At 48.6% G+C, this 16,678-nt stretch overlaps 2 protein-coding genes across 2 annotated transcripts in view; both read left to right on the top strand.

The window, feature by feature from the left end:
- The window catches only part of LOC137430288 (phosphatidylinositol transfer protein beta isoform), a 53,713-nt gene extending 42,322 nt beyond the window's left edge, over positions 1-11,391 (top strand). The window contains exons 6-11 of the mRNA XM_068121060.2: positions 9,206-9,280; positions 9,360-9,443; positions 9,533-9,610; positions 10,014-10,124; positions 10,566-10,688; positions 10,906-11,391. Of these exons, the coding sequence (XP_067977161.1) occupies positions 9,206-9,280; positions 9,360-9,443; positions 9,533-9,610; positions 10,014-10,124; positions 10,566-10,688; positions 10,906-10,956 (522 nt within the window). The 3' untranslated portion in view covers positions 10,957-11,391. The remainder of the gene's footprint in view (positions 1-9,205; positions 9,281-9,359; positions 9,444-9,532; positions 9,611-10,013; positions 10,125-10,565; positions 10,689-10,905) is intronic.
- A 2,353-nt stretch (positions 11,392-13,744) lies between these two features.
- The window catches only part of LOC137430287 (uncharacterized), a 179,154-nt gene continuing 176,220 nt past the window's right edge, over positions 13,745-16,678 (top strand). The window contains exon 1 of the mRNA XM_068121059.2: positions 13,745-16,227. Within this exon, the coding sequence (XP_067977160.2) occupies positions 14,041-16,227 (2,187 nt within the window). The 5' untranslated portion in view covers positions 13,745-14,040. The remainder of the gene's footprint in view (positions 16,228-16,678) is intronic.

Here is a 16,678-nt window from a genome sequence, read left to right as displayed (position 1 = left end):
TTTTTTCTAAAAATAAGTTTATATTGACGAAAGTATTTGGTCTCCACAATTCTTTATTTCACTGTTAATATTACAGAACCCTTTGTTTTTGATTCAGAACTTAATATATCCTTTTAAATCAGAAAAATATAATGACATTGACAAAATTATTGACACCCTCGACTTAATATTTGGTAGTAGTCAAATAACTGCAGTCAAGGGCCATGAATGAGCTTCCTCCACCTCTCTACTGGCAGTTTGGCCTGCTCTTCTTGTGCAAACTGCTCCAGTTCTCCCAGATTTGAAGGGTGTCTTCTCCCAACTGCTGTTTTCAGATCTCCCTACAGGTGTCCAATGGGATTTAGATCTGGACTCATTGCTGGCCACTTCAGAATAGTCAAGCGTTTTGTCTTGAACCATTCCTGGGTGCTTTTTGAAGTGTGTTTGGGGTCATTGTCCTGCTGCAAGACCCCTGACCTTTGACGGAGACCCAGCTTTCTGACACTGGGTTGAACATTGAGTTCCAAAATGCCTTGGTAATCTCCTGATTTCATGATGCCATGCGCACATTCAAAGTACCCAGTGCCAGAGGCAGCACAGCAACCCCAAAACATCACTGAACCTCCTCCATGTTTGACTGTAAGGAAGGTGTTCTTTTCTTTGAAGGCTTCATTTTGTTTTCTGTAAACATAGAGATGTACCCTGGTGTACCCTAGAGAGTCCCAGTGTGTACCCTGGATAAGAATAGGTACGCCGTATCCCTGCGTGTCGTAAGAGGCGACCAAGAGGGTTGGCGTCAGGAAGGGCATCCGGCCATAAAAACATTGCCTCAAAAAGAGAACCATGACAATTACAACTACATGTGGGCAGGGTACAGCCCAAAGTTGAGATCGGTTTCTGAGGTTTGGGACATGGAATTGACAATTGGAATTGACAGTTCCTCTTGGACAATGACAGGGAGATCAGGAGAAGTGGTGGAAGTATTGGTCAGAAGAAGAGTGGACATATGTTGTGTGCAAGAGACGAGATGGAAGGGAAGTGGTGTGAGAATGGTGAAGGGTAGGTAGGGACAGAAATACAAGTTTGTGTGGCAAGGGTGCCCGGAGGGCGTGAATGGTGTTGGTGTCATGTTTTCTGAGGAGTTTGTAGACAGTGTGGTGAGTGTGACTAGAGTGAGTGATAGGTTGATGATGGTGAAAATGATGATTGGAAAGCTCTTGGTGAACGTCATCTCGGGATATCTCCGCAGGTTGGTCGAAGCGATGAAGAGAAGGACAAGTTCTGGTGTGCGATTGAGAAGCTGATGGAAAACGTGAAAGATGAGGAAGTTGTTGTGGTAGGAGGAGACCTAAATGGACATGTGGGAAGGATTATGGATGGTTTTGACGGAGTTCATGGGGGTTACGGATATGGTGTGAGAAATGGAGAAGGTGAAAGGATTTTGGAGTTTGCTGATGGAGCTGATTTGTTGATTTGTAATACTCAGTTCCAGAAAGAGGATAATAAGCTTGTTACATACACGTCAGGTGGGTCGACGACAACCATTGACTACCTGATGGTGTGTAGGCGAGATAGGGGGCACCTCCGGGACACAAAGGTGATCCCGGGGGAGGAGGCTGTTTCACAGCACCACTTGGTTGTCTGCGACGTAAGGGTGAAAGGTGCGAGGAGAGCTCGGCGGGTGAAGTACCAACCGAGAATGAAGGTGTGGAGGTTGAAAGAGGTGACAGTAAGGGAGGCATTAAAAGAGAAGCTGAGTAGGGTCGAGGATGATGTGGTTGAGCTTGAAAGTGGTTGGATGTCAATGAAAGATAGTCTGTTGGGAGCCGTTGGTGAGGTATGTGGATGGACAAAAGGACCACCGAGGCACTCGGAAACATGGTGGTGGGATGATGAAGTTGGAAAGAGGATTGACGAGAAGAGGAAGAAGTTCAAGGAGTGGCAGAAGGCGAAGGGTACGGGAGCAGAAACAGCAGAGCATGAAAGTTCTAAGGCAGCCAGGAAGGCTGCAAAGAAAGAGGTAGCAAAAGCGCAGGAGGCATGGAGGAAAATGTTCGGAGAACGCTTGGATTCGGAAGAGGGTCAGAAAGCAGTATTCAGGATTGCAAAGCAGATAGCGAAAGAGAGGTGTGATGTGATGGGGGTGAGTTGCTTGAAGGATGAAGTGGGACAAATCGTTGTCGACCCAGATGGAATTAAAGGAAGATGGAAAAGATATATGGAAATGCTGTTGAATACAGAAAATGAATGGGATGGCAACATAGAGAGTAACCCAGTTTTAGGACCGGCAGAGAAGATAACTGAGAAGGAAGTTGAGGAAGCGATAAAAGCAATGAAGGGTAGAAAAGCGGGAGGGCCGACGGGAGTTGTGGGAGATATGTTGAAGGCAGCAGGAAGTTGGGGTGTGAAGAGAATGACAGAGATCTGTAATCTGGTGGTGAAAGAAGGCCGCATTCCAGTGGATTGGGAACTGAGTACCCTCGTCCCTCTATACAAGGGGAAAGGTGACCCTCTGGAGTGTGGCTCGTACCAAGCGATAAAGTTATTGGAGCATGGAATGAAGGTATTGGAAAGGGTGTTTGAGAGGAGGATAAGGAAGAAAGTGAAGACTGATGAAATGCAGTTTGGAATCATGCCAGGAAGAGGAACGACAGACGTGCTTTTCATTGTGAGGCAGTTGCAGGAGAAGTACATGGAGAAGAGGAAGAAGTTGTTTCTTGGGTTTATTGATCTGGAGAAAGCATTCGATCGGGTTCCACGCAAAGTATTGACATGGGCATTGAGGAAGTTAGGAGTGGAGGAATGGTTGATCAGAGTAGTGATGGCAATGTACAAAAGAGCGCGCACAGCTGTAAGGACGAAGGACGGGAACAGTGGTGAGTTTGAGGTGAAGGTGGGAGTGCATCAGGGGTCGGTACTAAGTCCACTACTATTTGTAGCTGTGATGGAGGTGCTGGCTCAGAACGTAAAGGAGGGTTTACCGTGGGAGTTGTTGTATGCAGATGATCTGGTGTTGATTGCGGAAAGTATGGATGGACTGAAGGAAAAGATGAACACGTGGAAGGAATGTTTGGAGACAAAAGGTCTGAAGGTGAATATCGGAAAGACGAAGGTGATGGCAAGTGGTAAAGCATGTGGTGAGGTGGAAAGAACTGGGAAGTGGCCCTGTGCTGTGTGTAGGAAGGGTGTCAGAGTGAACTCCATTCAGTGTACAATGTGCGCTGAGTGGGTTCATCAAAAATGTAGTGGTCTGAGAGGGTCATTAACCAGTGTGGCAGCTACATTCAAATGTAAGGTGTGCACAGAGGGAGCTGCGGATGGAGGAAATGTTGAGTTGGATCTTGGAGACGGCGTGAAGCTGGAGGTGTGAAAACATTTTGCTACCTCGGAGACATGCTGAATGGAGAAGGTGGATCAGACTCGGCAACGGTTGCTCGAGTGAGATGTGCATGGAAGAAGTTTCGGGAATTGAGTGGCGTGCTGATGATGAGGGGAGTGTCATTGAAGCTGAAGGGAAAGGTGTATGCTGCATGTGTGAGAAGTGTTATGATTTACGGGAGCGAGACATGGGTAATGAACGTAGAGCAGCAACGAAGGTTGGAAAGGGTGGAAATGCGAATGGTTCGACGGATGTGCGGAGTATCGTTGAGAGAGAGGAAGACAAATGATGAATTGCGAAAGATGATGGGAATAGAGCCTGTGATTGATGCTGTGAAGAGGAACAGGTTGAGATGGTTTGGTCATGTGTTGAGGAAGGATGAAAGTGACTGGTTGAGAAGAGTGATGGAAATGAATGTAGAAGGAAGTAGAAGACGGGGAAGACCGAGAAAGACTTGGCTAAAGATGGTGGAAGAAGAAATGCGGGCAAGGGGGTTAACAAGGAGAGATGCAGAAAATAGGGCAAAATGGAGAAGATTGTCATGGGGACCGCAAGGCTAACCCCCACTCTAGCAGGGAAAATGGCCTTTAAAATGCATGTTGTGTTGTTGTATAGAGATGATGTGCTTGACAAAAAAGCTCTAATTTGGTCTCATCTGTCCACAGGACATTCTCCCAGAAGGATTTTGACTTATTCAGGTGTGATTTGGCAAACTCCATTCGGGCTTTCTTTTGTCTCTCTCTCAGCAGTGGGGTCCTCCTGGGTCTCCTACCATAGAACCCCCTGTCATTGAGTTGGCGATGGATGATGTGAGTTGAAACTGTCCTACCTTGTGTCTGAAGGTCAACTTTAATCTGTTTGGTAGCTGATTGAGGTGCGTTCTCCACCATTCAAACAATCCTTTGCTGCAATCTTCGATCAAGTTTTCTCTTCTGTGGCCACATCCAGTGAGGTTGGCTACAGCGCCATGGGCCTTAAACTTCCTGATAACATTGCGTTCGGTGGACACAGGAACATCAAGGTCTCTGGAGATGGACTTGTAGCCTTGAGATTGTCCATGCTTGTCTACAATCTTGTGTCTGACCTCCTCAGACAATTCTCTTGTTTTCTTTCTTTTCTCCATGTTCATTGCGGTAAACCCAGTGACACAAAACAGCAGAATGACTCCTTTTCTACATTCAAACTGGTTGAATGAGTGATTTTTATATTGCAGGCACCTGCAACTCACCATAGGTGAGTTCAATTCCAAAGTAAAGATGAATCACCTGCTTGAAAGCTAATTATTTCTAACAACTTCTAAAAGGTGCCAATGATATTGTCTGGGACATTTTAGGATTTTTGTGTGGAAAAAGCTAAGATTTAGTAATTTTTTTCAGCTCTTTTTGTTTTGTGCCACTGCAATCCAAAGAAATACATATGTGGATACCAAAATATATTTTTATTTCAACAATTTTCTGGAAGAAATGTGCATTATTTGGAAAAAGTGGAAAGGTGCCAATATTTTTGGCCACGACTGTATATATTGCTACTGTAGTGAAACCTGCTCGTATTTTTTCCTTTGCTTCTGCATCAACATCGGTGGATGTCTTGCCTCTTGGTGTTACGGTACTTTTCTTTACCAGCTTCCAACTATCTGCAGCTAAGTTTTATGCTGGCGGTTTTAAACCAACCTCTCTGGGCCCGGGTCCATGTTTGTTCTTCAAAAGAGCAATATCAATTTTTTTGTGCTTTGTGACTTATACTTATACTTTTTGTTTTCAAAAAAATTCTACCTTCATTTCTAGATGTGGAAAAGTTGGTCATTATCTGACGGATGTCATAGCACGCTTATCTTGTCCTTCGCATTGATAGTCAGTTCCTTTCTGCGGTCTCAAGTCAAGTCGTGACCTGAACTTCAAATGTTTTTGCATTCTCTCAAGTGATCTGTACGACGTTCTTATTGCTGCCTGTCTAAAAAGATGAAGAAGAGGAAGACTATGAATCCTGTTAATCGTTTCCTTTGTCTAGTTTCCCTTTCTATACTTTCCTGGTAATATTACCTGCCATTGTTGAAGTGTTTTATTATTCTGCTCTGAAAGATCACCCCGTTCCTTTGCTTGAGGTTCAACTTTTATTTTAATTATGTAACGAAGATAACAAACTCCAATTCGCTAAATGTTAACGACCTCTTTTTCTTGGTCTGTGAAGGTAATTGCCAACTGTAGGATGGTGTAAGTTGCTTTGATCCTTATTACTTGCAAAATCGAAGATTTTTGAAGTACATTGGTGGTCTTGTGCGTTATTCTGTCTGTCTGTCTGTTTGTCTGTCTGTCTGTCAATCGGTTACAGGTCTCGATTTTAAACCGATCTTTACGAATCTTCACCAGATGGTAGAGTTGGTTTTAAGGAAGAAGCCCATTGATTTTGAGGTCAAAGGTCATCTTGAGTTCAAATTTATAAAATTCCCATTTTTCATCCGATTAACCTTAAAATTAAAGAGCAATTGCATTGTACATCACCGAATTGGAAAACCAACTATTTTTGATGTCAAAAGGTCAACGGTTAACTCAAGCTCAAACTTCTAATATCAATTTTCATCTGAAAAATCATCAATTTTAATCCGATTGACCCGAGCTTTGATTAAGATCGACAATTTTAATCTTTATGAAATGGACAATTTGATGTATCCATGGCAACTTTTTATTTTGGGGATGGGTGGATTTTGCAAGTGTCGTGCTCTGCATGATGTCTTATTGTTTATTTATATATTTGACTCATTCACGCAAAAATAAGTGCGTAGATGGATGGTTGGGGTTGGCATGGTTGGGGGAAGATAGGTGTTAGGCAGGGAGAGGTGGGTGGGGGGGAGGGAGGCGTAGCTTGATCCCATCTCCCTTTTTTAAATTTTTGTGAAGAAAAAAAAAATATAGCATATGCAACTAGAACGGGCACTCGGTAGAGCGCATACCTTCGCCGCAGCTACTGTTCTGTACTTGGCATGGGAGTGTAGGGAACAGAACAACAAAAATACGATTTTGACCTTTTCGTGACCTTGACCTTTGACCCGATTGCTCCCAAAATCTATTCAAATGTGTCCCGTATAATAACCAATCATCCCACCAAATTTCATGCAATTCGGTTGAATACTTTTTGAGTTATGCGAATAACATACACACACACACACAGACATACAAATAAATACACAGCGATCAAAACATAACCTTCCGCTTTTGCGAAGGTAATTATGCCTTCATTTTACAATTATTTAACTGGTTTTAGAAGTACTAGGGCATGCCCGTACTATATATATGCCCGTACTATATATCTATCTAAAATTATATCCCCCCCCCTCTATTTACATGAAATGGTTTGGTCCATTCGCAACGCCAAAGCGAACGGCGAACGGCTTGCGAGTACAGTGACAATCCCCCCCCTCTATTTACATGAAATGGTTTCGTCCATTCGCAACGACCACAGAACCCCCCCCCCTCTATTTACATGGAATGGTTTGGTCCATTCGCAACGCCAAAGCGAACGGCGAACGGCTAAATCGCCATAGCTCGGTAAGTACTTGTCCGATTAATTTCAAACCTTGAAAAGGCACATCCTCGGGTCCCCAGCAATATACCTGGCAAGTTTCAAGTATATCGGACCGGTAGTTGTCGAGAAATCGTTGTCGCATACATACACACACACATACACACAGAGATTAGTGGAATTATAGATAGATTGGACCTCTCCACCCGACGCCACGCGAATCAATATATAAACTTCATTCAGACTTTATCCAATTATTCAAACCTCGTCATTCATTTGGACGATTGCGCTTGCCTCCGTTTCACAAGTTCTTGAATTTTTGGTGTGGTTTGTTTCAAATGTAAAATAGTCATTATATGGAGCCATATCCGCTGTGATACTTTGCAATTTATTTATCAGCAGGCTTAAGCATCCCTTCTCATAAATATGGGGACACATTGTGGGTTTTCTTTCCTGAAAGTAATAATAACTATTCCTCCAAATGCGTTCCTCTTCCTTGAAACATCAGCTATTCTAAAATTTGGAGAACGAACACACATGGAACGTTGGTGACACCTTGCCTGCTCCAGTAACCAGATGTCATTACATTGTTCACTTACGTCGCGTTCCAATAACAGCTATATTCAGGCAAGGCTTGCATTGTCGTAATGGCTAATATTTGACTTTTTGTGAACCAGTAATATATATCGGAGGTGAATGCACCTGCTAAGTGTACCATCGTGGCCACCAAACACCGTGTAAGGCAAAAATAAGTTGCAAGCAGGTACATTTGCGAGGGTTGAAGGTGCAGACCCCATATCGTCACTTTTGCTAATTCCCAGTGCATATACGACCACAAATGACACCTCCAAGTACTGTCTTTGATCACAGTTATTTTACCTTTTAATGTTATACTCTGAGTAATCTTTATTTGTGTTCATTTATTTATTTTTGCTATGGTTTCTTACTTTTTAACAACAACTTGCTGTGACCCTAGCAAAAGTGACTCATTGCCCCCAAAGTAAGGTCATAATGGTTCTCATGCTATTTAAGCTTCATAACGAAGTCATATAGGCATCGTGCAAAGGCATCTCTGCATTGAGTAAATCCTGCCGATACTTGTTTCTGTCCAACACAGCTGAGTTTAATGAACCCGTTATACTTGTGATGTTTGCTTAAATGTTCCTCCGACTTGGCTCAGTGAAGCCATTTTCCAAGGAGTCACGTGAGTTGCTCGGTGCATCAAAGCTGTGCGACTGCCTGACTTTATCGCCTCGTGGCACAGTTTCGTGGAATGCTTACTTTTTAAATGTTCTGCTTGTAGTTTTGTTTTTAAATTGACATGTATGGGAAAATTACGTGCCCAGACTGGGAATCAAACGCAGGTCGTCTGGTGAACCGTACCAGTGCTCTGCCATCTGAGCTATCTGGGCGACCCTGACCAACAGATATCTGGGCGACCCTGACCAACAGATATCTGGGCGACCCTGACCAACAGATATCTGGGCGACCCTGAGCAACTGAGATATCTGGGCGACCCTGACCAACAGATATCTGGGCGACCCTGAGCAACTGAGATATCTGGGCGACCCTGAGCAACAGATATCTGGGCGACCTTGACCAACAGATATCTGGGCGACCCTGACCAAGCATACAATTTTCCCACACATATGATTGCCACTCTTTCCATCACTGCTTCCGGGGAACTCGCTGCCAACCATAGGAGCACCGACAGCCTGCTCACGAGAGGGTCTTCCTCCAATGGGGCGGACAAATCCACATCCGCTATTAGAAACACCACTGGGGGCGTTGTAACACAATTGTATAAATGAACAGGATTATTATAGTTTTGTAGTTTTTTTTTTGTTTGTTTGTTTCTTTGTTTATTTTGTTGTTGTTTGTTTTTTAATTATTTTTCATTTGTGGGATGTGGGTTGTGTTGAACCATACACAGCATTTCGATAGCCATATGAGGATATACTGAGGTATAGTGCCAGCTCGGCATGCTTTTATTACAGTGAGTGACAATACAACACAATGTGTTTGAATTCTTTCTTGCCTGTCTGACAGAAATTATCTGTTTTTATTTTTTGGCGGATCTTGCACAACAAGTTTTCTCGAGTTGTTCCTCTAAATTGTGGAGCTAATTGAACTTGAAGGTTGTGTGTTGCATTCTCTTGAGGCAGGGGCATTTGATTTTTATATACCGTACAGTATGTAAAGGTTTCGATAGAAAACAAGTGCAGGTTGTTTGAAAGTTGCTCTTCCTCTTCTTTGCTAACCTCAGTACAATCAGGATTTTTATTTTCACTTGGTCCATCACTTGATCTTCACATCTGATCCCTTCCTTAGAATTCGTACATGGAAGCAGGTTTTTCTGTCAAGATCGAAACCTGGCACAAGACGGATCTCGGTGACACAGAAAATGTGAGTAAATTGTTTTAATAGCCGGGCTTCTTTTTCTTCCCGGCATGCAAAAATAAACGACGGCCCTGTTTTTCGATAGGTTCATGGACTTCCACCAAATGTGTGGAAGAAAGTGGAAGTGGTTCCGATCAACATCGGAGACGGTTCTGTCGTCCAGCGCTCGGTGGGTTTCTAATCTCGTCTTCCACAGACGTTCGGCTCATCTCCGCTTACCTTTTCCCAGATATTTACATGCTTCCTCTTCAATTTCAGGACTACAAAAAAGAAGAAGATCCCTCTTTGTTCAAGTCTGAAAAAACCGGGCGTGGACCACTGGAACCTGGATGGCAGGTACATTTTGCGTTCTCGCCAGCTTCTTTCTTGATATCCGATCTGGTTAGGGATTGCTATGGGCGTCACTGCTTTTTCATAAGTAGCATATTGAGGCCTATCCTAACTTTCCCTGAGGATATTACGAGATCAGGCAGCACAAGCAAATGTAGATCCTTCCTTTGAAAGTCGTTATTGAGCCAACTGGGTTTTATCTGTCAATCAAAAGGCAATTTAGCGATTCCATATCTGACAATCAAAGAACAACATTATTTTTGGGAAAGAGAGAAAGCAGCTGATGTGTCATGGGTTCAACACAACCATAAGAGACCATTACATAACAGGATTGATAACTACACTTTTATGCCGAAATACCTTTCTCGTTGTGCAAATGTTTTTTTTTTTTTCCCACCTGTGACTGCAGAAGGATTTAGGGAGTTTGACGAACTGCCCACACATGTGCGCGTACAAGCTGGTTACAGTGTATTGCAAGTTTCCGGGCCTCAAGACCAGGATTGAGAAATTTATTCACAAGGTGTGTCTGTGATGTTCCGATTTTCATTTAGTTTTTAGAACTGTTGTGGATTTGTTTGCCGAATGCAAGACGCTGTTCGAAACCTAAATGCGATGTTAACTTTGAGAAGGCAGACGATCTCACATATACGGCCTGGCAAAGCCGGCTCGGAGGGACCTTTGACCCGAAGACCAAAGCCCAGGCTCGTTGTAGCAAAATAAAATTTGTTATTTGCTGCCAGAACCGGATTTATGTGTGAACAGCCACCGCCCTGAACCCGCAAACGCATGCTAGCCCTGAGGCACGAGGGCTCTACCCAAGGGGGGTGGGGAAGAACAGGTAGTGGTATTTTAAAGTGGCTCTGTACATTCTCAACATGATGTGAAAAGTAATTATTTGTCCTGGTTGTGATTTTAATCCCAATGGCTTCCTTTGTTTTTCTTTTTTCTTTTTTTTTTCCAGCAAGAGCAGCGTATCTTCACCAACTTCCACCGACAACTGTTCTGTTGGCTAGACCGCTGGGTGGACCTCAACATGGATGATATCCGCCGGATGGAGAATGACACCCAGGCTTGCCTGGATGAGGTAGGTAGCAAACAAGTAGTTTTTGTTTTTCTGACCCTTACGGTTCCACAAACGTTCTCTCGCAGGTTTACTCCACCGCAGGTTATTGGTCGCTCAACCAGCCTGTCGCTTTGTGAGCCAGAGTAAGTTGTGCGGCCATGTTCCTGACGGGCCCACCTAGCCTAATTTGTTCCGAGAGTGTGGATAACTTCACCGCCCCTCACCGTGTGTCCCACAGCTGCGGAAGCAAGGCGAGGTGCGTGGCACAAGTGCCGTGAATGATCAATGATGCCAACGAAACTGGCACTTTACGAAGTGTCCCGTCATTTCCAAAGCTGTCCTGACATTGTGCAAGGTCTAGAAATTCCATTTGGTTCATGTTGATTTTTACCTCGTTTTCTTCCTCTTCTTCTTCCTCTTCTTTCTCTTCTTCAAACTTATCCTTGGCCTGCAGCTTCTTCTCCAAACTTTTTTTTTTCTCAGCTTATAGCCAAACACTCCTTCCCTCGTGGACCGACTGCACTTCAAACCCATGACCTGCTCCAATGTATCCCGCAAGGGGGCGCCCAGAGCTGGCAATGTGGTTTTAAATTCGCTTGTGGGAAATGGTGCGTAAAGCCGACTTGCTGGTGGCTTGGCTGTAAGAGGGGATGATTTAAATGGTGGTAACGGATTTATGATCAATCTGTTGTGATCTGATTCAATAAAGTAACGAGTGATGGGTGAGATGCTTTTTTGTACCTGTCAATTGTTTGGATCATGGGACTGCCGTCACATTAGGGCTTCGCCAAGGATCATGTAAGCCATCCAATTTCGAGGGGAGCGATAGGAAATTTGAGATTTTTTTTATTTATTATCAGCGGTGTACGAGAATCTTTATTAGATCAGACGATGGAAGTAATAGGGATGTGAATGACGGGGAGGGTGAGATGTGGGTGCACGTAAATCCGAGCACCCAAGTGCGGTTCTCGCTGCCAAATTAATTGACCTTGTCATTACTGCATAATAGCCCACGGCTTCGGCTACACGCCGTCTAATCCCCAATATACTTTTAACTTGCTGTAATTAATAGTCGATGTTAATCCAATTTGCGCGAAGAGGTCCACGTCGTGGGGACAGCCGCGAACAAGGCGCAGAGGGCGTTCGGCCGTGGCCAACATTTTTTTGCCACCCCCCCAAATGTCGGGTGCTCGGCGAGCGGGTAGCCCGGGCAGAGGACGGAAGGAAGGCTTGCCGAGCTCGGATGAATATTTAATCGGATACGCAGGGGATGAATTGATGGCGCGCGGATCGATCGCCCCCGCGCGCCGCTGATTTCCCGCGCGGCGAAGCGGGCGCGCGTAATTGGACACTGAGGAGGGGGGAGGGGCTAGTAAGTGGGCTTGGATTATGGGGGGCTGGGGGTTAGAAAAGAGGTGAAATGAAAACGAGATCGAATAAAAGGACGGGATTGTGAAAGGAGGAGTTATAAGTGAGGGAGGGAGGAGGAGCTTGCAGAATAAGGGAGGGATGGAGGAGGCTTGCAAAGTGAGGGAGGAGGCTTGCAGAATGAGGGAGGAGGAGGCTTGAAAAGTGAGGGAGGAGGTGGCTTGCAGAATGAGGGAGGAGGTGGCTTGCAGAATGAGGGAGGAGGGGGCTTGCAGAATGAGGGAGGGAGGAGGAGCTTGCAGAATGAGGAAGGGGGAGGAGCTTGCAGAATGAGGGAGGGAGGAGGAGCTTGCAGAATGAGGGAGGAGGAGCTTGCAGAATGAGGGAGGGAGGAGGAGCTTGCAGAATGAGGGAGGGAGGAGGAGCTTGCAGAATGAGGGAGGGAGGAGGGGCTTGCAGAATGAGGGAGGAGGAGCTTGCAGAATGAGGGAGGAGGAGCTTGCAGAATGAGGGAGGGAGGAGGAGCTTGCAGAATGAGGGAGGAGCTTGCAGAATGAGGAAGGGGGAGGAGCTTGCAGAATGAGGGAGGGAGGAGGAGCTTGCAGAATGAGGGAGGGAGGAGGAGCTTGCAGAATGAGGGAGGGAGGAGGGGCTTGCAGAATGAGGGAGGGAGGAGGAGCTTGCAGAATGAGGGAGGGAGGAGGAGCTTGCAGAATGAGGGAGGGAGGAGGAGCTTGCAGAATGAGGGAGGAGGAGCTTGCAGAATGAGGGAGAGGGAGGAGCTTGCAGAATGAGGAAGGGGAGGAGCTTGCAGAATGAGGAAGGGAGGAGGAGCTTGCAGAATGAGGGAGGGAGGAGGAGCTTGCAGAATGAGGGAGGGAGGAGGAGCTTGCAGAAAGAGGGAGGGAGGAGGAGCTTGCAGAATGAGGGAGGGAGGAGGAGCTTGCAGAATGAGGGAGGGAGGAGGAGCTTGCAGAATGAGGGAGGGAGGAGGAGTTTGCAGAATGAGGGAGGGAGGAGGGGATTGCAGAATGAGGAGGGGATTGCAGAATGAGGGAGGGGAGGCTTGCAAAGTGATGGAGGGAGGAGGAGGCTTGCAGAATGAGGGAGGGAGGGGAGGCTTGCAGAATGAGGGAGGAAGGAGGCTTGCATAATGAGGGTGGGAGGAGGAGGAGGCTTGCTAAGTGAGGGAGGGAGGGTTGCAGAATGAGGGAGGAGGAGCTTGCAAAGTGAGGGAGGGAGGAGGAGCTTGCAGAATGAGGGTTAAACGGATGTAATGAGGTACGAGACAGGGAAGGCTCGCTTGGTGTTTGAGGTGAAGGGGGCAAGTGATGGTCGCTTGGGTAGACGGGTGCAAGATCAGATAAGGAGGTGACAGAAGGTATGCTGAGGAAGATTAGGAGGAGGCGGGTAAAATCCATGGGGGAGATGGAAATAAAACGAGGGTTGAAAAGCGAGAAGGAAATATTCAAAGTATTTTTTCAGAGCAGGGAGAGACGGTGTCGTGATGGGGTTTCAGACGGTGGGAATGCTTTCGGAATTCGATCACTTAACGTGCGCTGAGAGGGAGAGAGAGGGAAGGCTCTTCGATTGGAATTTGAAATGAAAGTGGGGGAGAGGAGAGCGGCTGGGGAGGTATGTGTAGGAGGAGGCTAGGGGGAGGGAGGTAAAGGGCTGAGGGGGGCGGGGTGGGAGAGAGTGAAGTTGAGATGAGCGGATGAGAGAACATCAGGTGCGCTCCGGGCGATCTGCAGCGAGGGAGAGAGAGAGAGAGAGAGGGGGGGAGATAAAGAAGGAAAAGCGGAGAGGGAGGAGCGGAGGGAGTGATGGAGGGAGCGCGGGCCTCGGCGGCTCTGCTCTGAGCCGCTTCCTTCGCTCCTTTTCGTGCTCCCTTCGATCGCGCATAAGCGACGCTTTCTTTTGTCCGAAGGAGTGACCATGACACTGCCGGCAAGTCGCTGAGTCCGAGGAGAGAGCGAAAAGAGCGACCGGGAGAGAGTTCGTGATGAGCTCGTGCGAGGCGTGGGCGCTGGGAGTTGGGGCGCAGCGTGCGTGGGGTCCAGCCCCGCGGGCGCCCCCGTATTGCGCCGAGCCCTCGGGGCCGCCGCCATGTCCGTGCGAGACGCACTGCTACTACCCGGGAACGACGGGGTACCCGCGCTACCCGGGCGGCGTCGGCGATCCTTATGTGCCGCCGGGAGCCGCGACCGCCGTACTCCCGACCGAGCCCGAGACGCAGGGCTACGGGACGCTGTACGGGCGCGGGGCGCATTCGGTGCCGACCCCCGGGCCCTTCCCGTACGCGCTCACCGAGCCCTGCCGGGTACCTTTCCCCGGTTACGAGGCGGCAGCTTCTGGATCCCTGCTCGGGGGCGGCGATGCAGGTGGGTTTGAGGCGGCAGACTCGCACGCTGCGCGCTACCTGGCGGGGAAACTTCGCGGGCAGCCGGGCACGGCAAACCGGGGTGCGCCAGGGAGGGAACCCGGCTGGCCCGGAGATGGTGCGACCTACAGCCATGGTCTTGGAGCGCAGCCTTTTCCGAGCCCGTATAGTCCTGGCGCGGCGCTCATACAGCAGCCGGGGGTGCCGAGCACAGATGCCATGTACGGGACGCACGGGCAACTTGGCTTCGATCCTGCCAGAGAACCGGCGCAGCAGCATCGCGGGTCCGGCGAATTCCCTGCCTCTGCCAAGCGACCCCGGGCGGATTTCCTCGCCTTCCCGGGCCACAAGTTTCCGACCGATGCGGCGCCAAATGGGCTCCCAGGTTCCGGAGGCCGCACCTGGGGGGGTGCGCTTGCCTCGAGGCGAGGGAAGGCCGTGCCCTGTGAGCTTCCCGAGGCGCAAGAATCGTTGCACATGTTCGCGCCCGGGATGCCCGGCGGGTTCTATCGGTCGCAGGATGCCATGGCCCTCTCGAACCGTGCGAAGCAGCAGCAGCAGCAGCAGCAGCAGCAGCATAATCAGTCTACCTTCACACATGGGCTTCCCTCAGAGGGCTACCCGAGCCGTGGACTGACCGAAGGTCTCCCCGAGTCATATTGTATGCCTGGCCCTGGCTTCCAGCAGCACCAACAGCACCAACAGCCCGAGTTCGGACTTCGTGCTTCGCCGCTTCTTCTGTCCGGCTGCTTTCCTCATAGTCCGGGGCCCCTAGACCTCGCCGGCGCGCCACGTGGTCGCGGGTCCACGGGGAAACTGTGCCGAATGTCCATGGGACCACTCGCCGTGCACCCTGGGGCCGGCCATGGCGGCGGTGGCTCCTCAGAGGTCAAGGAGAACGCAGGTTCTTCGTATGGCCAAAGCTGCTTGGCTGCTCTTTCGACTGCCTGCCAGAACATGATCGCTAGCCTGGGTGCCCCGAGCCTCAACGTCACCTACGGCAAGAGACCTCCACCTGGGGAGAGCGAGGCTCGTGGCAGAGTTCCAGGAGGCGAGAGCGCACCTGCCAGGGATGAGACCCCGACACTCAGCACCTCCCCGGGTGCTCGTGTTTCAGAGACGGGAACCACAGACTGCGCTGGACCACCAGGAGCTGCCGCTGAAATTTGTGGCCTCTCTTCACCTGGCGATCCGTCCTCAGGTCGTGGCGAGTCCCGAGCGACTCGGGGTCGCGGGCGAGGTCGTAGGAAGGGTGGTGTGCGCACAGGCAGTCCCGGTGTGAAACTCGCTCCTGCTCCCGGGGACGACGTTCTTGGGGGACCTGGAGAAACGGGAGGGGAAGGGCTAGGATCACCAGGGTGGGGTGGCGCACCTTCCGATACTACCGGTGCAGGTGATAAGCCATCGGATCTCCTCCTGGCTTCCCTAGATAGCGGCATCCAGAGCCTGTCTCCCCCAAGTGACGCCTCCCCACTGCTGGAATTTTGTGCCGAGGGAACTGTATCTGGAGGTAACCCAGAGCTCGGGGTTGGGGTAATACAAGCCCCGGGAGTTGGTGCGGGTACTCCACCCAGTGCAGGTGCCCTCATGCCCCAAGACCATCGCGCCGTGGGTCCAGCATGCTCGCAGATGACATCGATGGATCCCACTCACGTGCAGATCGTCGGCGACGGTATACCGCACGGTCTCCCTCGACCCGACGAGGGCGCTGGGGGGTTTGGGGTCTTGGAGGGCGACGGAAAGGCTCCCGTGTGGTATGCCGACAGACCGGGAGCCGGGTACAGCTGGCATGGACCCGCTCTGCATTGTGTAAGTACCGAACACACCGAGTCAAAACATCACCATGTTTACATTGTTTTAACAGGATTTGCACAGCTTTGTCAAACGAGCAGGTACGTATGCACACCTGGGAAATGACATCGACGTCACAACTTGGTCGGTATCAATAAGGCACATGCATACGATATGCAACCACTTTTGTTTTTATTCACCTTTATGTGCCACCCTTTTGCACACCTGTGACATTGTTGCTATGGGTAGGAGTGTATTTGGTGATGTGTTTGGCAGTGGAGGACATGATATTTGCGCTTAAGCAATGCAACAACTTCATATTGTTTGTGCCGTTGCCTTGGTTACGCTCAGACTGTTTGTTGTGTTAGGAACTGTATTTTGTGGGTTTTTCTTTGGAATTAATTTATTTCGCGGGAGGATCGGCTGGTCCGGAGAGGGTGCAAAGTTGTACAAAAAAATCTTGTAAAGT

This window comes from Myxine glutinosa, chromosome 6 (assembly GCF_964187855.1).
Source record: "Myxine glutinosa chromosome 6, kmMyxGlut1.1, whole genome shotgun sequence".
In the NCBI taxonomy this organism is placed as follows: Eukaryota; Metazoa; Chordata; class Myxini; order Myxiniformes; family Myxinidae; genus Myxine; species Myxine glutinosa.
This window is presented reverse-complemented; position numbering and strand designations above follow the sequence as displayed.